Raw genomic sequence first — 23450 nt, 5'->3', positions numbered from 1 at the left:
GTGTTTTAGTTGTAATGAAATTAAACTAAAGTATGACTTTAAGTGTATTTAAGTGTACAAGTACGTTGAGAATTAATTATGTCTTCAAAACACACAAGCAATATACACTAAATATATTATTTTTGATTCAAAATATGCTTATTTTTCCCCCAATGCTGAATCCACTTTTCAAAGTCTTTACAATAAATATATAATTTTAAGGACAGACAGAGACAAGTCAAACAGGCTTTATTTAAACCTAATTTTAGCATTGCAAAACTGTGTTAAATTTGTGTTAATTAAAGCTGAACAACACTAATGTCAATAACAACAACAACAACTTTCATGCAGTTGACTCCAGCAGCGTTAGGTCTTATACGAAGCGTTGTGTAGTTATCAAACATGAAGCATTAAGTGTGTAAAGAGTTCTTACTTGGTTTAATTAGCACTGCCCTTCAGAAGCTACAGAATATATTTTCTCATAAGAATGCAGCAGACATTAAATAAAGTGCATTGTTTTTGCGAGACAGTATGTTTTGGGCTATGCTGTTGTTTTCCAAAAGATGCGTGTTCATAATAAAGTGTTGTACAGTTACTCAACAGCTGCTTTTTAAATCCATATTGCAGCATTTGATGATTAAAGATGGGACCATAAACACAAACATGATCAAGAGCATTTTTTGAAATATGTTGTGGGGACACACACTGCCTTAATATGGAGACTTTTTGTACTTTGGTTTAATGGGATAAAAACTACTTATCTGTGCAGATCTTAATTATACTGATGAGTTTGATTCTTTGGCACGGTCACATGTCCTATAACCTTAAATAGTACTATTAGACTACATTACTTTCAGTGTGGAAGTAAGCTATGGAAGTAATGTGTCAGACTTCCAAGCTGTTAAGTAATAAACAATAAAACTGGCATTAAATGACACTGGCATTTAACATTCACATAACCAAGTTACCTGCTCTTACTTTATAAAAAAAAAAAGTGCATATCAAACAAGTGATGTGCACAAGAGCTAACTTCCGACTCTGTAAATGTAATTAAAGTACTACATCCTTGTTGATCCCGGAACAACATTACAAACAACAATTCAGGGCTAATGTTGCAGAAAATATATCTGTTTTCATAGTCTATATTGCAAAAAAATCTAAATCACTGGGATTATTTGATCAGATAATGAAGGGTAAGCCCTTAGTGACCTCTCACCTGCCATGCAAAAAAACATAACCCGTATAAATTCACTTGATTAAAAAGACTAAGTGTCAACTGCTTAGATAAGAGAAGGGTTTTGTAAATTTAACCTTTCGATCCGCTGCGGATGTGTTTTTCTCAGGCAGAGGTTAAATGTCCAGTCTTTTTTTGTTTTTTTTTTAATAATGAGCAAATTTATGAGCAAAATTAATTTGCATTTTTACAGTAGGCGGGCCTTCACTCATCACGTTGCCTTACTTGCTGCTGCCTGATGTGGGCACTGTATGACCCCAGACATTTCTGTATGCACTTCACATCCTTTAACCTTTCAGCGACTTAACAATTACTTCACACCATTAATAAAAGAAATTTCATGACGTATTGTTATTTCCTTTCACCCATATGAATATGCGTATAACATATGTGTTTTGGCCGGTTAGCCCCCGTTTATTAGCATTGCCAGCATGTCGTTTGGCAAAGTGATCAGTCACTTGAATAAAAGGAAAGATTTCAGCGTCCAGCAGCTGCCTTGAAGATGAACGGGTATGCTAATGGTTAGCTCTCTCAAAATACATCATGCTACGTTCCAGACAATTTCGTAACTTGGAATTGTCCCACCTCCTAATTGAAAATAACTACTGGAAATGTTCTTAAGGTCAGACTGTAGCTTGTAAAGCCGGTCCAGATCGATCAGCCCTACTTTCAATAGAGGAATCATTTGATGTTATTTCCAATTAGTTGGTGACTAACATGACCTTAGAGTAGTTTTTTATTCAAGAGAGAATTCAGAGATCTGGAATGCAGCCCGACTAGAACTTTTTGAGGTTGAGGAAGTTTTTTTTTTTCTTAAACATGAAATACAGCCATGACACAAAAACGTTGATGCAACATTTTTAAATTAAAATACCACCCAGTTGCCAAATAATAGGCCCTGGACAAAATCTCCATTGTTGGGTTTCCCTTTTGTAATTGTGTTTGGTAGAAATAAGTTTTGGTAGAAATAGATTTTTCCCCCTTGGTAGAAACCTTTTTCTTTTCTCTCTCTGTAGGTAGTGTTTTTCTCCCTTAGTAGAGATCCGGTTGCTTGAAGGTGATCTTACCCTGCTGTCAATCATTGCAATTTCAAGAGTGTATCAAATATTTATTTGTGGATGTCACTTACGAAAGCATGTACTTGTCTCTTGGTCCTCAGAGCAGCATGAAAAACAAAACATTTATTTAAAATTCAAATCCATAATCAATAATCTCAGTGCACTGCACAATGAATCTGTTATTTATGTTGTGTCTACACGTTATTATGAGAAGATTAGCAATGGGATCGCCATGTCTGTGCAACAAAACCAGTCCAACTGACGTGTCGAAGCCTCTTTAGATACTGTTGAAGTAGTTAGATGTGTTCCTAGGTTAACATATTTTGAACCATAAATTTAGTCTTAAACATCTCCCTACACCTAAAGCTAAACGCATGAGTAATCCCTAACATCAGAGGAAATGATAGATTAATGACACAGATAAAAGCACCAAACACGGATTGTAAGCCTAAACTTTACAAAAACTATAAACTGGTTCTTCAAATCTGATTGGTTAATCACAATGTTGTTCCAGGGTCAACAAAGATGCTGATCCAGGAGCAAGTAGAAGTGAGGTTCTGCCCAAACATCATGTTCTCACGCAGTGAAAAATACTTATGAAAAATAAAGAGAAAACTGAAAAAGCAGACGAGATACAAAATTTCTTTTGTATCAATCAAAGTATTCAAATTTAGTCATTTTCTAAAGAAATACTGTAGCGCCTCAGTTCAAGTGTCAAATGAACCAATCATCTCTTCCATTTTACTTGTTGTAACACGAAATAAACATGAATATCAGAATGTAAAGATGTCAGTGCACACCATTATTCAAGTTCAAGTCCATCGACGTAAATCTACTCTCTTGTCTTGTTTGTTTGTTGGACAAAATGGCAGATCCGGCATTATGCTTGGTCAGATCGCCTGTCAGTCAGACTCCTGGTGAAGGGTCAATTCAATCAAGAACAAAACTACAGCTTAGCCATACTCAACTGGCCATTAAAATTCACATGGCACTAAACAAAGCACTGGCGTTTTAATCGAAGAACGGATTCTGACTAAATTACAAACCTCCCGATTGGTCATTGTGTTCAACAGACATGTCTCTGATTGGCCACAGTGCCAAAACCTTTGAATCTCTCAGGAGCGTAAACAAAAATTCAAATAGCTGAGTTCAAATCTGTTTGCCAATAATCTTGTTCTACCAACATTACAGTGTGCCATTTATTTTATTTTTTTCCGTACCCACATTCATTAATGGCAATACTTCCTAAAAAGATATTTCTTGTTTTTTTTTTGTTCATCTCCCAGTCTGATATGTTGTATGTAGCTGCTTTTAGAGGGATTTCGGACACTTTCTGGTGGTCACTCTGTTAAAAAAAAAAAAACAGCACGTGCGGTTTAGGTATGTTGTGAAGCTGAGATGCTGGTTTAAGCTGGTTCCAGGACCAGCTTAAACCAGCTAAAGCCAGCAAATCAGATGATTCAAGCTATTATTGTCCAAAGGGAACACCTATACTGTAATGTAGGCATTCCGTCAGACAAGCAAGTGTCTTTACTTCCGACAGATCAGATTTTGAGCACCGACTGTTTCCCCCGACCAAACCCGTCACGGTGCTGCTGTGTGACGGCGCTCGCTCGAGCGCGCGCTTCTGTCCGTCAGTGCCGCTGCAGCATTAATAATCCTCTTCCACACACTCCATCATACACGCCGAAATAAACTGCCCAGAGCTCCGAGTGTATATCAAACACTGCGTGTCCGAAGGGCACAGCTGCAGGCAGAGCAAAACATTTGCAGGAATGATACTGGACAGCTGCCAGACACCAAAATCTTGGTGCATAGCCTGCACGGGGAGAAAAAGCGACGCTGATAGGTGGTCTACCCCGAGGAGCCTTCAGTAAACAGCCTGATGGACGAGGAGACGCCGCGCTGTTTACACCGAAAAGCGCTTTAAACGCCGCACAGAGACGAGCGGAAATGTTTCCCAGCATCTGTTTCTTAATCCGACGCATCTGAAGTGAGGCAGAGATGACGCGACGCGCGCGCTGCTGTGTTTCATGATGCTTCGGAGCACCCTCATGCCTAATTTTCTTTTATGAAGCGATTTTTTTCCTTTATTTAATGTACAATCGCTGTGTCCTGCGGTAAATCTGAAGCCTTATGAGGAGGATGAAAGCGTCGGTATTTGTCGCGGTCATGTCCTCGGTTTTATTTAATCCCAGTTTTGCCTTCAGTTCGCATTTCGACCCAGGTGAGTAAAACCATAACGTATTCTGAACCGCAACCGTTTATTATTCATTAATTATGCGCTGATGTGCACGAGATGAAAACAATCCAGACGTTACGTTAGTCGTGTCGAAACAGCAACGTACGTGTTTTGCTTAAAACATTTTAAAAACACATTTAATAAAGGCCTGAATGTTAGTTGTTTATTGTTAATAACGTGTTGAAATTGCTACATATTTTTGCACGGCGTTAATCGTGTATTTTCAAGCGTCCTGATGCAAACGAATGTGGACGCATACGATAAAATATGTATTAATTTGTTTGTGAATAATGCATTAACCAAAAGCCATCCTACATGTGTGTGCGCTCGTACATGCGTGCACTATGCCCTACAGAGGGAGAGTGCGTTTAGCACATTTGCAGTCAAACGGAGCTGACTTGGCATTAGTCAGCCAGAACTGTTGTGTTCCTCTTCTTGTGTGTCCTGTGTTCCCAAGGCAGTTTCGTTGCATAACGTCTGTGTGTTTGACATATCTGAGCACTGCTGTTTACTTCCTCGAGAAGTCGGCAGCCTGTGGTGTCTCACTCAGCGACCGTGAGGGCAGCTTTGTGGTTGGAAGCCGACCTGTGACACTGAGATTCACGTGCACGCCCTCTCTTGTGGCACCAAGCTCGCTCTTCATGCATGCCCTGCAGCACCGGTGAGAGAGGCTGCATGTCTGCAGTCGGCTCACACCGTTCATTAAGAGCGACGTATACAGCTCGTGATGCACCGGAGTGCGTGCATAGACCTTTGAAAGCCGAGCGGCATGAATTGGGGTGACATAGGTGAGGAAGGAAATAGGTAGTGCTGTAAACAGAGCCAAAAGCATCCCTGGCTGAGGTGACGTGCGGCATACTAATGAATCAGCTACTGTTCAGCTGCCTCTGAATCTGGGCTGCGGAGGGGGTCAGCTTCTTCTCCATCACTCTTGGTTTTCACTGTCTGTGTTTTTACCAGGCACTCTGGATATGCCCTTCGCATGCAGATCAGTGTTTGAATGGCTCACTGATTGGGAAGCCGTAACAAACTATTATGTAACGCCCACTGCTGTAATTAGATTGAGCGATACAAGGGCCACGGACACTCCCAATCACGACCAAGAAATTATAGCTGAAAAGATGCCTTGACCGGTGCACAGTCCCGGGGCTTGATTCAATTGCACTCTTGCATTCCTGCTTTCCAAGTGAACTTCCGCTGACCATAACTTCCCTCATTTCTCTTTTTATGTGCAATGACAGAAAATCAGATCAAGCTCAATGCTCTTTAAAATAAATGATTGAAAAGCCCCTAAAGAACATTTAAGTGGACAGTTCTTAATAGAACTAATGGGAAGAACGAGCCAGAGAACGTTTAAAGAACGTTTTATGCAGTGGATGTTAAAGGTTCTTTATGGAACCATTGATGTCAATAAAGAACCTTTATATTTAAGAATAAAGATGAAACGAGGATATCAGTTTTCATATTTGTTTCACAACATTCCACCCTGGTTTGAGACGATAGTAGCAGTGCAGGAAGGGCATTGACTAAGCCTGCAAAGATTCCCTCTCGCTTTATGAGGACGTATTTAGGGTGACTGACTGTAGGCTGCCTGGGTGATATACATGCCCTATAACGGGCTGGAGTCAGCAGCAATCTGTTACTCTGACTAGCCAAGTAATGGGATTGAGAATCAATGTTTCAGTGGCAATGGATGGTGTGGCGTGTGACAGGAGACTAATCAGTCTCCCACCCTCAGTATCTTGGACGTACACAAGGACGTGGCAAAGTCATGTGGATTATAATGGCACGGGGCAGTTTGCTTCATCACATTACAGCCGTTTGAATGTCAAGTGCTTTTGAGGTTAGGAATGTATTCCTGTAATGTATGGGTCTGGGAATCGGATTGAAACTGGTTCCATCTTTCAAAAAAGAACAGAACAATGAAAATTCTAAGAGTTGGTCAGAAAGATTCAACAAAATTAATCTTTAGTTTTTAGTTTGATTCACTGTAATGCTTCGCTCCCTCACTGAATTCGTTCTCTGAAACTTAAATCATTATTACCTCGAGCTGAGAAACATGAAACTTACACTACCATTTAGTTTGGAGCCAGTAATTTTCTAGAAAAAAACCCCTCACACTTTTATTCTGAAAGGATGTAATAAATTTATCAAATGTTTTATAATGTTATATATATATATATATATATATATATATATATATATATATATATATATATATATATATATATATATATATATATATATATATATATATATAATGTAAAAGTAAAGACTGGAATGATGCTGAAAATTTAGTTCTATCATGACAGGAATAAATTACATTTTTAAATATGTTCAACAACATTTTATATTGTAATAATATTTCAGTGTTGCTATATTTTTATCACATAAATGCAGACTTAGTGAGCATTAGAGACTTTTGCATGTTAGTATAGAATCATTACAATTACAGAATTATACAACTATAATTGTTATGTTGAATCAAAAACAAAACCACAGCCTATACATTCCTTAATATACCAATCCCTGTATTTAGAGCTAAGATGGTTTACGGATGACTCTGAAAGAACCACATCAAAGCATTCAAAAGTGGTCTGTTAGAGCAAGACTTCTCGCTTTTGTCAGAATTTGTAGTTTTGCTGTTATTTACCACGCTGTGTTCTCAAGGCCAGGCTCTATTCACGTGTCCTATAAAGAAACATGCATCACGGATGTGGTTGGCCTGGAACTGTCTGTGAACTGGGCTTTACTGCTCCCTGGTCACAACAACACAATCCTCATCCTCAGTTAGAGAAGGACTGCACAATACTTCAAGGCCTGCCTGTGGTTGCGACTGTTTACTACAGTTTTCTGTAAGTTTATGAGTGTTTTGTTTCATCCCAGACTGTGTCTGATTCCAATTCGCTTTGAAGATTTCCTGAGGTTTTTTTTTTTAGAGTTTTTTAAAATTAAAAAAAAAAACATTGCACAACTAAATGGTTATAAGCAGTTGTGTAGGACGAATAGCGCTATTGAGAAGTGTCTGATGATTTTCTCAAAGGTATAATTCATAAAAAAAGGTAGGTGCTCAGAATTGACTCATCTTTAGGGAATCCCAGATGTAGATGAGTTTGTTTCTTAATCAGAACAGATTTGGAGAAATTTAGCATAACATGGCTTGCTCACCTTGCTGATGGATTCTGTGCAGTGATTGGGTGCCGTCGGAAAGATTAAACAGCTGATAAGAACATCACAGTAATCCAAACAACTGCAGTCCATCTTATGTAGCGAAAGGTGTGCTTGTAGACAGATTTACATATGCAAGTGCATTAATATAGAATCGGTGACTTTAACCGGCGCTTATTCCATCAGAATAGTATTTTTATTTTCAAGATGCATGCTGTTTGCAAACGCTGTGGATTTCTATCGTACGTTTTGTGCTCTTTTGTCCGATGCTGTTTAGGATTGAGTGTTCTTACGAACATGAAGATCGATGCTGAGTTGATAGAGCTATTAATCGTGTGCATTAGGAAGCTGTTTAAGCACACTCTATAGACAGCAGACTGCATCTTCCTCTGCTTTGCTGATGAAATGCCTATGCAGGCTTCAGTAACATGGCGACCGAAGGTCACTGGCTTCTGTACCTGTGCTCAGAATCAGCACCATGGACAGGGTTGTGTATTAATTTCAGATTTCGTCAAAAGCCATGGAAAGTTAACAGAATGCAATTCAAAAGCGCAAAGCTGTGTTTCAGGTCTCTTCAGAAACATAATACAACAAGATTTACAGCCAGGGCCTGAAGCAATTTTTTTTTTATTTGTGCACATTATTTAATTTCCAAATGCATGTGCCCTTTTAATATTTAATCCAAAAATTCACTCTCTTTTCTCTGATGTCTTTTTCACTGGGAAAACCTGTCACTCGTGAGATTGCAGCAATAGCAAGTGACAACAATCAATCCAATCAGTACGGACAAAATCAAGTCCAAAAAAGATCAGCCAATTCTTACTATTAACTAGTTGCTTGTTAGCATGCATATTACTAGTATATTGACTGTTTATAAAATACCTATAGAGTAGATATTAAGGCCTTATTCAAAATGACATATTTTAGATGCCTTAATCTTACCAATTTTGGAGTTTATTGAGGGAATGCTTTTAGTTAATAGTTAATATGTGTTCCCTAATTTAAAGTGTTGGTACTGTTGACTATACCGCTGTGCATATAATGTTGTGATGCCTAAATTCACCAGCAACAGTTAAATTAATTGATTTCAGTTTGAGATTTAGTCTACTTCGACAATATAGTTTAGAATGTTTAGCCATTTATTGGTTATCTTTAATAACCATGAAAAAATGTTTGGTAACACATCTATAGTACTTCTATCTCTATAGTCCTACTAACAGTAAGTAACTTTGCAACTACATGTCAACTAGCAATCATTAGAGTATTATTATACTGTCTGCTTAATAACTTTCAACACTTTATTTTGATGAGTCCACAACATACAACATATTGACTATCAGAAACCTCAAACCTACCCTAACGGTTTATTCTAAGAGTAAGTAGAAAATTTGTTAAAATTTGCTATGTAGTTGCAAATTAATGACAATTAGTTGACATATAGTTACTTACGGTTAGCAGAATGTCTAAAGTGGATTATCGAAATAAAGTTTAACCCAGACTTGGTTGCGCTCTCTGCTATTGAAAGGGGGCAACAGAAGAAACAAGGGAAATAACAGATAAATATAGAGAGAAGAAGCTTTAAATATCAGCATGTCACTGCCTTGATAGTGAGCTCCTGACTTCACTAGAGAGGTACATGACTAGACACATTGCGGAGACAAAGCGTCTGTGGTGTTTGTGATACCACTGCTGTATTCTGATGAAAGACAATGCAAGAGGTGCTGCTAATAACACAGTGACTGCAGAGAGCCTCAGGTGCAGAGCCGCTCGGCTTAACCTGCGCTGTGAGAACGTCCTTTAACCGCGCAGGACACTCGCTGTGGTGCAGTGTGGCTGCTTTACACTTCATCTATCATCACAGGTGGGGGGTTGCTTAAAAAGATTTTATATTACTAACATTAGTAGCTTATTATCTTAATATGGTGATAATAAGAGAACATAGTCTAATTTCTTTTAGTTAGTTTTGGATTAGCCCAAGGTCAGAAATGTGTGAACCTATTTTCCCTTATTTTATTATGGCTACTTATTACTTAAGTTTCAAACTTTGAATCTCTTGAGATATTATTGCAATAATAATAATAATAAATATTTGAAAATTATAATGATATGTACTTATTGGTAAATATTTTATGTCTTGCTAAAAAGTGCACAAAGGTATGTTTATATATATATATATATATGTGTGTGTGTGTGTGTGTGCATATAATATACACACACAAATATGTTGTGTAAATAAAATATTGTATTTTGGATACAATTAACTGTGATTAATTGTTTGACAGCACTAGTTTATTACTACCAATATGTTACAACCTTATAGTGTATTTTGCCTTTAAATTTCACAATATGACTTTTATTCTCACATTTACCATTATATTTTTACTTTAAGTGGGAAACAGGCTTGTATATTTGTGACTTTCAAAAAAAAGGAGAACACAGTATCTACTGTACACTGACTTTTGCCTATACATTTTTCGAAATGTAAACACCAAAACAATGTCACATGGCCATATTTTGTCTAAAAGTTAGGTATTTTAAGGGTAGAAAGCAAAACAAGGCAATGTCAAGCAAGAAAGTCAAGCTAATTTGCTGAAACTGGGATTAAAGCGGCAAGTGACTTTATCTTACAGTACAAAACCACATATCAAAAACAGGAAGAAAGATTAGACTTTCATCCATTTTCCACAACATTATCAAAAAAGAGGTTAGCTAGATGAAGCAGAGAGAATAAAACGGGTAAACGTGAATAAAACAGAAAGCTGATGGAGCACTGCCCTCTAGGTCATGACTGCAAAGAGCCGCTGTTATATTCAACAGGGCATACAAAAGTATTGAGATTTGTCTTATTATGAAACACGCTTTGAAATACAGTCCACCAGGACTTTAATTTTAAGCGCTGCTTTTTTAGGTATGCCATTGTTAGCACTTTTCAAGCAGCTCTTTTGTATTTCTTTGATACTCTCTGACTCTTTGCAGACAAAGGTTTAAAAAGAAACTACAAAAACAACCTTGAATTCAGTAGCAAACTGTTGTCTAAAAGACATATGACTCCCCACAGACTTCCAGGCATGGACATTAATTCCAAAACTCATCAGGCGGGAGGCCTTCGGGACGAGATCTGGGCTTTATGAAGCCGTGGCACAACATTGTTGAGGCATCAATAAGTTATCGCCTCGTTCTCTGCTAGGAGTGGACACTGTCTGCGTATTTTAACAATCACGTTGATGCCTGATAGGAAGGAAGCACAGAAGGAAGGGAGGGCCACCTGTGTCCCTATTTTTAGCCTCCATCTCTCTCTTGCCATTTTTCTCATGTACATGCACTCTTCCTCCTCCTGTCTCAGCACAGCATAAGTTTCCAGCTGAGCTGTTCTTTCCCTCGTGTTTGTACACTTTAAAGGCACGCATACATAGTCGCACATACCCACAATGCCTTTCACTTCTGCGACCAGGTGCTGACAGCTTTGCAGAGTTGGTGTCGTGCCAATCTTGACACTACTGCAACGAAAAGTCTAGTAAGTGAGGGCTTCTTTCTTCCAGAGAAGCATTATTTTAGTGTGATTTAATGTACTATAGTGAATGATTTTGTCTGTTTTCATTTTATTTTTAGTTACTCGTTATTTTTAGTCATTTTAGTACTTCTACTTTTTACATTTAATTGCCAAGTCAGCATTTTGGGATTTTTGTTTTGTTTTTATATTTTTTTATATACGTTTTTTTTCTTTATTTCATCTAATAATTAATTTTAGCTTTATTTCAGTTACCTAAAACAATTTACAGTTTTTTTTAATCACAACAGCCACACCAGTTCAGACATGGAACATTGTTCACCAGACAATGTTGCCTGGGGTCATCTGGAAGAGCAGCACATTTTCCACCTCCCTCACTCTAAAAAACAAGACCCAGCTCCATTTGCTTCAGTGGATAAACCTGTATCAGTGGGCATCTGAGAATAAACGATGAGCACTGGAAAGCTAGTGGAGGTACTCGTTCAGCTCCACGACAGTATTGACCTTTACACACGGATATAGAGCAGAGTGCACCAGACTCTAGCTGAGACAACGGGAAAACAGGACAAGTGACATTTAGGGAAGAATATTGGGCCTAGTATGGGGTGGGATGGGGGTGTGATTCACATTTGTCCCAGTTTGGCTTTCTTGGAGTTTAGGAAACATCAAGAGGATAAAGTCTGGTTCTGTTATAAAACATAGTGAACTGCCTACACCAGAAATAATGACTTTAATAATGACTAACAATTTTCACTTAGAAATCGTTAGCAAATTTCACATATAATTACAAAACAATTATAATATTTTACTTTTTTTTTTTTGAAATTTTATTGTGCGCAGGCATCACAGCATGAAGAAATGCTCCTGTTTGTCATCTAAACCTAATCTTCAAAAATCACTAATAATTTTATAACATTTGTAAATGTAATTAGCAGATCTCAAATTAAGGAACTTTTCTTTTTAATATTGTTCATTTGTCAGTCAGGTAATACATGAAAATACAAGAATGCATTAATTAATTCATGCATTAATCTCTTTTCTTTTGCCAATGTGTAAACAGATTGTAACAACAACAAAAAAATTGTTCACTTTGTTAAAGCCTGCATAGACTGATATTTATGCAAAGGACTTGGTACGTTTTGGCCGGGAATGTCAAAGCATGTGACATTTAAGCGCACTCCCAAGAGCCTCTCTTTCATTCTTTGACACGAAAGTCAATCTATAATTAATCGACTGTATATAGTCCACGGTCTTAAATAAACTTCAGAATCAAACTGCCATAAAGTGTAATATTAATCAGTTCATCTGTCGACACGATGCTGGTGACCTAAGAACTGTATCCGATGCTTTCTTAACTGCTGCTTTCTCACCACTGTCGTTTTTTTAATGTGTTTATTTTGAGAGGAAACTGCACAGTACATATTTATATATTTAATGTTAATATGTGCTGTACCTTCATATATTTTTCATGCTAGCTTAGCAACATGCATATTGCACGCGCTAACGGAAACAATTGTGAGATGAGTTTCCTACGCAGTGCTACTTGTATGAAACAGATTCAGCAATGTGTTCAATTATCAATAATGCTTTACGCTCCGCTCCATTTAACACATTTAATCATATTTGCACAGCACCGCAATCACAGCAGAACATGTGAAAAAGTGTAGAGGTCCCAAGAGAGCCTTACCGTGGCCTATGCAGAAATGCACACAAACACACACGAGTAAACAAAAAAACATCCTTTCATTAAACAGTCGATGCTGAATCAGTGGAAAAGTGCTATGGCCTGCTCACTGCCCGAGAGAAGAATTGATGCTGACAGCTGCCTTCTGTCAACCACTGAGTGAGTGAGATGACAAAACCACAGAGAGAGGAGAGAGCGATATATTGCCAAATTGCTATTGGGTGTTGAAGCAGCTGAAAGAATGAAGACATTGAACCATGTGGTGATTCGGAGAAGGAATGTTTCTTGGTGAAGGTTGAATGAGGGTGGAGGCTAAACAGCAAGTGGCTCTGTTCATTGCATGTAAAGCACAGAAGCAGTGGTTCGGCAACCCACAGTATTAAGTGGGACTTGACTGGGTGATGGGCAGCAAGCAATCTTAAATGCCTCTTCTCAGAAGCTTTACTTCTGGAGCAGTTTACATCTACTGGCTGTGAATGAGTTCTTGCAAAGAATCACTGAAAGGATAGCATGAGTACTATGGAAGTCAATGGCTACCAGTAACCACTGGTTACCAAAGTTCTTCAAAATCTCTTAGCTTGTGTTTAGGATAAGAAACAAAGTAGACAATTGATTTCAACAGAATGTGGCAAACGCACATTTAAATAACATAGTAAAAATCTGACATCATTAATGTTGTTTCTTAAGCATTAAAAAAAGCATGGCCGACAGGCTTTTTTTTTTAATTAGAAGGCGGGACTCATTACATTATATTGCTTATTGCACTTTCTTAAATTCAAAATAATATCAATTAACTATTTGTTTATATTTGAGCATAAAACTGCATAGAAAACAAATACTGGATAAAATAGTTTATTTTTCACATTCATTAGATTGGTTTAGTGTTTATATCAATACATTTTTTTGTATCGAGATAATTGTTAATATATAATTTTTCTATTTTAGGATGAATTTGCTTCGCTTAGTCCACTGAATTGCATTATCTTCTTCATAAATGATACATGCCATGATGCCTTAAAATTTGGTAAAAGTTATCTTGACAGGCGATATAATTATTTTGCGAATGCATCTGTGATGCCTTAAAATGCTGTTTATGTTCCAACTCACTAAGATTTGAAATAGATCCTTTGACCAGAACCCCAGCTTTGTTGGGTTGTCTACACCCTTAAGTAATTCCTAATTAATTACTCAAAGTCATTTATTTTTAATGCAGGTTATCTTTATATTGCTGTTTATTTCATTCCCCCACATAAACACTTATGAGAACACTAAAGTGTGTATGTGTGTGGAGTTACATTCAGGAAGGAGGCAGGCAATGTGTTCTGTGACCATGTGTGACATAGATAAGAAAATAACATCCAAAGACAACAGACAATTGCACACACACACACACACACACACACACACACACACATAATCAGAAACAAATTTGAAACTGAAACTCACATTTATACTTTAGCACAAACAAATGAAAACAAACGAATGCAAAACTATCAAAATCCATCAAAATTGTCCTCTAAAAAGTCAGACGAACATACGAATGCCATGCAAGGAAACCCGCAGTCGCCACAGATAAAACTAGCATTGAATAAGAACATAATGATCTCTCTTATCCAGCTGCCTGTTTACACTCTTTCCTGTGTAGTTCCTTATTTTGACGAATGACGTTTCTCGTCTCACGCACATATGCTCAGCACACACTGCAAAACTAAAGCCTGAATCGACTGAAAGGCAGATTCTTTTTCCTATAAAGTACGTGAATTACGTAAATTACCTTGACTAACCTCGACTGTAAACTTAGGGTAGGTGAACTGACTGTTACTACATTTTACACCTACATTGATGTTTAATTTGTTCTTGTTCTGAACTCTCCTCATAAATGATACCACATCCTCTCAAAGACATAAACACACTGCAGTCTTCTTCACGGCATGCAGTATTCGCGGCATTCACCCAGACGAGGTCAGGATGAGGTGGTGCAATAAATACTGCATGAACTCATCTGTCAGTAAGAGGCAGTTGAGTGAATTCGACTATAAGTGTGTGTTTGGAAGGAAGACACAGCAGCATGTACAAAATCTGATGAGACAGACAAGGTTAAAAAGTATATCCAAATGCAATGCACTGGGAATATTGCTCTCTTCCTTTTTTAATGGAAATTAGTTAAAGGCAAATCTTAACAGAAATGAAATTTGAGAATGGTATCTGGGCCGGATTAAAGTATTGTGGTGCCCCTGACGCTACGCTCCAAGTGCTGTTGTTTGACTAGCGCCTCGGAAGCTTGTATTACTTGGCTTAAAGTTTGATTTCTGAAATCTGTTCAGCACTGTGAGGAAACAATATTGGCATAAGCCAGCAGGATGGCTGCATCCTTTCTTCCTGAACTACTCTTTAAGAGTGTTATCTATTTTTCTCCAGGTAATATCACATTTCTACTGCACATGAACTCCATAAAGGTTCAGAAAACAGATTTATGGCCTGATATCATAGAAGAACTTCAAAAGATGGTGTTGGAGACTTCTTTTAAGCTCTATGTTTCTTTAGATATCTATCTATGTGCCTGTGCTTAAAAAAAACACAAGATGCACTTCTAATCCGAAGAAAGTACAGATTTACTGATAATTCAGGCAGATACCGATAAAATGAACATTTGGTAACACCTTATTTTGATAGTCTATAAGTCCTTAGAGTATTATTAGACAATCAATCTTCTAACACTTTATTTTGAAGGGCCCTCAACATACAACATACAGACAAGTACATGTAAATTTATTCTACGAACCCTAAACCTATCCTAAGTTTACTCTGAGAGTTAGTAGACATGTAGTTACACATTAATGATTTATACATTACTTATAGTTAGAAGAATGTCTAAAGTGGATTATCAAAATAACCGAATACTGTTGAACCTCCACATAGCTCCACATTAGTAAGTTCCAGTTTGTTGTGAGAACGTAATGCACAAAAACACCTTTAGATGACTGCTGATATTATTTTGGTCTAAGCTAAATAACACCAGGTGACTGAACCTGTTGACATTTAAGTTTCCTGTTCAAAGCCACAAAACCAAACACAATTTTGGGTATGTGTCATTCATTTGTAGTGACTTTTCTGCATTTTTAATATGGGAGCAAGATATCTTGAATGAATTTCCCATTTATTTATGTGAAGTGAACCTGAATGAAAACAGCATACTAGTAAAGTATTTTTTTGGGTTCAGTGGCAAGACCCACAAAAAGAGAATAAACTAGTAAGAGAATTAGGTTTGGAGGGAACCCTGTCTAATGAAATCCTATGTGAGAGGAGTGAGTCACACTGCTTTATGATGCAGAGAACAGGATGTCTCATCTCCCCAGCAACTTAAGCTCCTTCTTTCCATCTATTCACTCACCCTCAACTATCAACTCTCAAATTTTTCTCTATACATGCCATAACTTGAAATCTATTAGTTTCATTTATCTTTGAAACACAGTGAAGATATTATTATTGACATACTGTTGACTAAAAGTCAACGAAGTTGAGTGATTTAATTAAATTCAAGTCAAGATGTCACATGTATTTCCATAGTGCTTTATATAAGACTGAATGATTTAAAGGTGATATGTGTAGGATTGACACAGAGATGTTAAACTAGGTATTGCAGCCCAAATTCTAAATATTGGAGATGTTTGTTTTCACCTGGCTTCTCCTCCTCAGGCTTGACTCACAATGTAGGTTGCCAGACTGATGACGCTCACATGGCAATGAATGAAATTAAATACGCTGTGTTTTCCGGCAACTTGCAACCTGAGGTTCTGAAACGTGATTGGGTGGCAGTGGCGGTGGGCGGGTTTCACAAACCGAAACAAAGTGCGCCATTCAGGGCCGGAACTCATATTTTCAATGAAGAATAATTGACTGTAGCATTGTTTTTCATATAAACAAGTATGCTAACTTGGCATGTTTCTTTAATATTGGCTAAACAAATGATAGTTTTTTCAAGCTATCTTTATGCTTTATGCTAAAAAGGAAGAAAAAGAGGAAGAAACCGCAACATCGTCAAATCAGGGAAAGGTTGTATCTCAGATGCCAGGTAAAAGACCCTCTGTGTGTGTTTAAGACTGCTTGGGTGCGAGAGGGAAACCTGGTGAAAGAGGCAAAGGAAAATAGAAAGAGCAGCTGTTAATGCATCAGCAGAAATGTGTCATCATTATGAAAGGTGGGGGCTGAGGAGAGATTTGACAAAAAGCGAAGTGCAATACAACATGACGGGTCAGCCAGCCTGTTACCATGGAGACACAGGAGTGGGTGGGAGAAATGCTTTCATACACCCAACACGTTGCTGACCGTGTCCCTGCATGTGGTGTTGTGTATACACACATGCTCCGATGCTCCTGGGTCACATTGCCTCTGTTCCAAAACCCACTGAGATGCCTACAGCTTTATTAAGGCATCATAGCTGTTCTCCCCATGGGAATGCAGCACTGTTATGCCTTCTTTACCTCACTTTGGCAAAATCTAAAACAGCAATGCATGTAAAGTCAGTCCGTTGGACACTGGGGTAACTGGGGGGTAAAAATTGGGATAAAAAAATCAAGATAGCAGGTAGATGGAGTATAATTCATTTTATAGTAGTATTGATAAAATAGTTCAGTGTAATTAAAATTCACAATTGACCCAATCTTTGGTTTTGTGCTTACTGCGACATCAGCTTAGCAACATGTCAACACCAAAATGAGTTAAGTGTTTTCAACATTGATAATAATTAATGTGTCTAATGATTTCTGAAGGATCATGCGACTCTGAAGTAATTAAGCATTGCATCACAGAAATAAGCGATGTTTTAAAATATATTCAAATAGAAAATTGTTAAGCTGTTGTATTTTTCACAATATTACTGTATTTTGCAGCCTCGGTGATCATAACAATCTGAGCATAAAAACTTTAAAAACGTTAAAACATAAAAGTTTAAAATAGTATTGGATAACATTCTGTTTAAATTATTTACTTTTTAATTATTTAACCTATTTACCTTTAAAAGACTTTGTAGGTAGTATACAGCAGGGCACATTATTAGGTTTTGAAACAGAGCCCATCAGATTTCAGTTTTCTTGTATTTTTGTTTATACCTTTTATCCCATGTATGTTTTCATCTATTTTTGTATATTACAACCCACATGACCCCTGACGGACGTCATGCGTGGAACACAGTGTCCACAGTGACATGTGTCAGCATATCAGCAAAACAAGCCACTTCCTCCATTTCAGGACACATGGCCATGGAGTTCAGGATGTTCATGTCCTTTTTCAGCCAAGAGAGAGAGAGCACATGCATGTGTCTTTGTGTGTCCCCTGCTGACAGCAGGATTACAGTGAAAGTCAGATTAAATCTCGCTGGTCCAAAATGTGACACCTGCCCCTGTGGTGTCCTTGTAATGACAGAGTGTGAAAAGGCCTAAATGCTTTTGGCCCAAGTCCCATCGCTTCTGCTTCATTTGCATACAAGCAATCAAACCAGGCAGCTGGGAGGCATGTTTAAACAGGCACAGTTTTACATAGAGGGGACGTTTCAAATTTCACCCCCTACTTTTTGGGAGATAATCATTATCTGGCGCCATTTTACCAATCTCTGCTCTATCAGGTAGGGCTAGTGGGTACATGTCAGTGTAATTTTTATTCATGAACCAAGCTAATAGGTTTATGTGTTCCCCCGCTCTTCAGGTCATTTCTATGCCTCTGGATTATTATGTTCATGAATGATCTTTTCAATTTAAATTTCATACACATAAAGCTAAAGTGTTTTATGAATGAGTCTTAAACTTTGAAATTATTTAGCTTAACACAAGCTCAAATATTTTAATGTTTTACATAAATCATGTTATAATTTCACGTTCTTGTCAAACTACACTTTTAAAAATAACGGCGCTTAAAAGGTTCTTTACAGCAATGTCACAGAAGAACCATTTTTGCTCCATTCACTTAAAGGTTCTTTAAAGGACCATGTCCATTAACCTTGCCTTTCTAGAATCTGAAGAACCTTCTTTTTACTACAGAGAACGTTTTATGAAACAGAAAGGTTCTTCAGATGTTAAAGGTTCTTTATGGAACCATTTAGACTAAAAAGCTTTTTGTATAGCATTGTGAAGCACCTTTTAAGAGTATGCTAACTCAAACTTACCAGTTTGTAGAGTTTAAATAAGATCAAAAGATTTGTCTGAAACTTCACGTTTTTATGCACAAATATTATACTGATGAACATGTGAGAATCATAAATGTTGGTCTCATAGCTTAACCATCACTGCAGCTCTCTATTGTATATATTTAAAGGACATGTATGATACAGGGCATGGATTAACTACGTTTTATGGTAACATTGTGTTGCTGGCAGTGTGAATTACCATGCATTTCAGTGTAAAATATAGATATTTTTTTATATAGGTTATGATTGCCACAGGAGTGTGATGAATGATTTTGAGTTTATATGGAATATCCCTTTGAGACTGCATTAAATTTTCTCAATATACTTTATATTTTCACAGATGTTCATTAATGTACTGCTCCTTAGCGTACCATCGCATTTCCTGAATTTGCATTGACATCCATATCACTGTCTCTCACTTCATTAACTGATAAAACGGTGCAATTTGCATTCCTTTCCTAATAACAAGTGAGTCATCATCTCATATCTAGGTTTTTAACCCTATACTGCATCACCGTGCAGACTGCATCTCAGTAATTTACCTCAACAAGATTTAGCTTCCATTAGTCCTGGTTTCGTCATGTTCCTTCATGGACAAGTGATCTATTGAAATGTGATGACCACCAAATCAAATTACTTACAGAAACCACATGCCTCTTCAGTCGCCGTTATGAAACATGCAGATCACCTGTGATATTCTCTTATCAGCTTTTTATATAGTCTTTTTATTTATAAAGACAAATACATTATGATACGTCATAATTCGTCTCTGCAATGGTTGCCATGTTTTATATCAGGCGTTTTCATATTTTTATTTATTGTTTAACTGATTAACTTCAATTTATTACACTAACAAAGTAAGTTGATTTGATTTCATGCAGACTTTACAGCTACATTTGAGTCATTCATAAATGGAAAAATGTACAGATTGTTTGTGAATACCTTTAAAAGCTTTTTGCTTTGCATCCGTTTATGCGCTAGAGGTGACATAAGTGACACTTTTCAACTCTACTATGTGTCATTATGCATCTTTTAGAGTAGAGTTTGATACTAAACGTCTGTTTATGCACCCAGGTGGATCCCCGTTGAGTGAGCTGTCATGGCCGTCCTCTCTGGCGGTGGTCGCTGTCTCTTTCTCCGGTCTCTTCACGTTTGTCTTCCTCATGCTCGCCTGCCTGTGCTGCAAGAAGGGGGACATCAGCTTCAAGGTGAGATCTCAGTCCTCATTAGTCATTTCATCCATCAAAATGGCCCTCCAAATTAAAGGAAGATGAGAAATTAATGTCTTCTCCAGCACCTCATCCTAATTTTTTATAGGCACGCCACTCCGTTCACGTTGTCTTTTTTTACAACAGCCTATTATCATTTTTGTTTGATGTCACCTTGTTTTTTTCTAGAAGTACATCATGTCATTCAGCCTGTTAGGTTTGATTTGTCTTTCTAGTCATGTACGCATGTTCCAACACAGCCTCACAAAGAAAACGTCAATCTTCAGCACTTTTTTTCTGTGCAAAACACAAATGTCTTTGTGTTCCTTTATACTTCAAGGATTAAAGCCTCCATTTTCTCTTGCCTTTTTTTTTGTTTTATCTCCCTCTGAACTGTGTATTCTTTAAATACGTGATAAGCTGAAGACATCATAGCACAATTAGTCTGACTGGTGACTGTTTTTTTTATAGACTCTGTCCAAAACCTTGTCAGATTTTTCCTTAGGCAGCGTTTCTTGATCCAAAGCTGTTCAAAAGGTTGGCAGGATCTTGTCTCCCAAGATTTCTAGCTGAAGTCAAAATCTCAAGCAGTAGTCTTTGTGGAGATGGTAAAGAGAAATCTAAGATGGTGGACAAAGCGAGAGAAATAATTATAAATCTAAGTCATGCAACACTCAGATGCACTGATTAAAAATGATTGTAGATTATATTGAAATTGCGGATGATAACTAGCCCATAATTACTGTGCTTTGATACTACAGCAAAAATTTAAAATTTAAATACAGTATAAAATAAATTTCTGGCAATACTTGATTGCGCATATATTATTTGAACTGAACTGAGCAGGATGATGGCATCACTGAAACAATGATGAACCAACTTGAATCGAATTTAGCTCGAATTTAGCACATTACCAACACATTATTTTCTTGTTTAATACTATAAAGCTGCTTTGACACAATCTGTATCTGTAAAAAGCCCTATATAACACTGAATACTGGAGTACTGATGCTGAAAATTTAGCTTTGCATGAATAAATGATGCTTCAATATTTATTAAAATAAAATTTATTCTTTTTTAAATTTTAATCATAATTCACACTATTACTTTTTTACTTGTGATCAAATAAATGCAGCCTGAGCATAAGAGACTTCTTTCAAAAGCATTAACAAATCTTACTGATCCAAACTATAGTGTATATTAAGGATACTAAGGTTCGGTCAGGATGCTGCATTATAAGACAGCTGCCCATTTAGGCAGCACTGCAGCTCTCTGGGTTTAGGAAAGTAGCCATGGCATGTCTTTGTGAGGTATGGCACATGGAGCCCAGCACGGCTCTGATGCATGGAGCGTTTCTGCTCAGGTGGCTGAAGCCTCTGCCTAATAGAAATAGGTTTTGCTCAGCAAGAACCAAAATTAGAAGAGAACGTGGATGTTTGACAGAGAATATGAACAGACGGCGATAAGTTGTTATCAGATCTGGTTTGGCTCACACAGTCGAGGATTAATGTATCAGAATAAGCGAGCTGTTTATGTGCTCATGCACTGCAGCAGTGGGAGAATGGCACATCACAGCACACAGCCACAGCCCGTTAATATGCTGCCTGGACTGTCTGTTTTTAATAGGATCGTCTGCTCTAAGTGACTGCGTGTGGGTGGATGGTTTGTCCATGTCTGTCCCACACAGAGCTGCCTGTGGCAGACTGTGAATGTGCTTCTAGTCCAGGAAGTCACAGTGGCACAGATAATTAGCATGGCATTTGGTGTTCTGTGGAGATCACAGGGATGCCACCATGTGGAAAGTCTGTCCGTGTTTGTATGGCCATTCAAGAGAAAACATGGTGACCTGTACACTCTCAGAAATAAAGGTACAAAAGCTGTCACTGGGGTGGCACTTTTTCCATAGGAACACTTTTGTACCTGTTAGGTTCAAATGTGTGAATGTTAATTACTATTATGTACTTGTAAGGTACCAAAATGAATTCTTTATGTACAAACATGTACCTTTTGACCACGGAGGAAGGCAATGGAAAGCAAGAATGTCATGATATTCTTCATTGTTCAGGAATTCATAGCCTTACTGAAATCTTTATATAAATAATATGTAGACTGTCGGGCAAAATGGGCAATATAGCTCCTTGATAATATAATATAACACAGGACAAAACAAAATAAGTTAAAAAAATTAAACATTACTTCTCTTCTGCATCATTGCATGACAGATCAATAGTGTCAATATAATTCAATACAGAGTTCTCCAATTTAAAAAAAAGATTTTTAAAGACTCTTTTATTTAAAAACACATTTTTCCAGCTTTAAGTTGTGCCTAATTTTAACTAATGAATTAATCAAAATATTTTTGGAAATTGTTAATATAGTTTGATCTCAGCATATAATATAATGAATAAATCTAATTTAATCTAATTCTAATATAATATAATTACTTTACTCTCATGCAATTATATCAAAATAAAGATAAAATGTAAAAAAATAAAATAAAAAAATTTAGTCCCCTTGAATTTATGCATTCTATTTTCTATCCTAATTGAAATTCAGGACCTGAGCTGACATTTAAAAGGCAATTTAATTCTGAATAGTTCATCATGTACCACGTTACCCTACACTACGACACTGACTACGGCTATGGCAGAACCGTATCATATTTATGTAATTGTACGCATGCTGACAAAGCCTCTCAAATAATGCTCCGTAACTGAACAGAAACAAAAAGGTGTAGATTTAACTGACATTATTAAGGAGCGGATGGCATTTGCTGCAGCATGTGGGACCAGGCCACATCTTTCCATCCAGGCTTCACATGTGTCGTGTTGGTATTAAATGTGAGATTGTGTGTGTTGTGAACGAGCACACGCTGCTGATGGAGCGAGACAGCTGCTCTTCCTGAATGGGAAACAGCCCTCGCTCCCCAGTGCAGTGAAGTGAGTGAGATACAACCATTGCTGGAGTCTAATTGAAATGAGTTGGCCGCTTCACACTGGCGTACTTTTCATCAAGATGTTTGGGCTTCTTATTGTGCATTTGTTGGGAAGAGTCTGACTGTATGGCTGCCGTCCATGATGGTCGAACGTCCTGTGCCAAAAATCAAACTGAACACTTTCTTCTATCTATATATGTCAGTAGACATTTGACTAGTTCAGTTTGACTCGGACAGTTAGTTAGTTGCTATAACT

General features: G+C 37.4%; 1 protein-coding gene across 1 annotated transcript in view; it reads left to right on the top strand.

Annotated features, from left to right (window-relative positions):
* The first annotated feature begins 3845 nt into the window (after positions 1-3845).
* aatka (apoptosis-associated tyrosine kinase a) overlaps positions 3846-23450 on the top strand; it is a 37622-nt gene continuing 18017 nt past the window's right edge. The window contains exons 1-2 of the mRNA XM_043235700.1: positions 3846-4498; positions 20126-20259. Coding sequence (XP_043091635.1) covers positions 4408-4498; positions 20126-20259 — 225 coding nt within the window. The 5' untranslated portion in view covers positions 3846-4407. The remainder of the gene's footprint in view (positions 4499-20125; positions 20260-23450) is intronic.

This window comes from Puntigrus tetrazona, chromosome 3, assembly GCF_018831695.1.
Source record: "Puntigrus tetrazona isolate hp1 chromosome 3, ASM1883169v1, whole genome shotgun sequence".
In the NCBI taxonomy this organism is placed as follows: Eukaryota; Metazoa; Chordata; class Actinopteri; order Cypriniformes; family Cyprinidae; genus Puntigrus; species Puntigrus tetrazona.
This window is presented reverse-complemented; position numbering and strand designations above follow the sequence as displayed.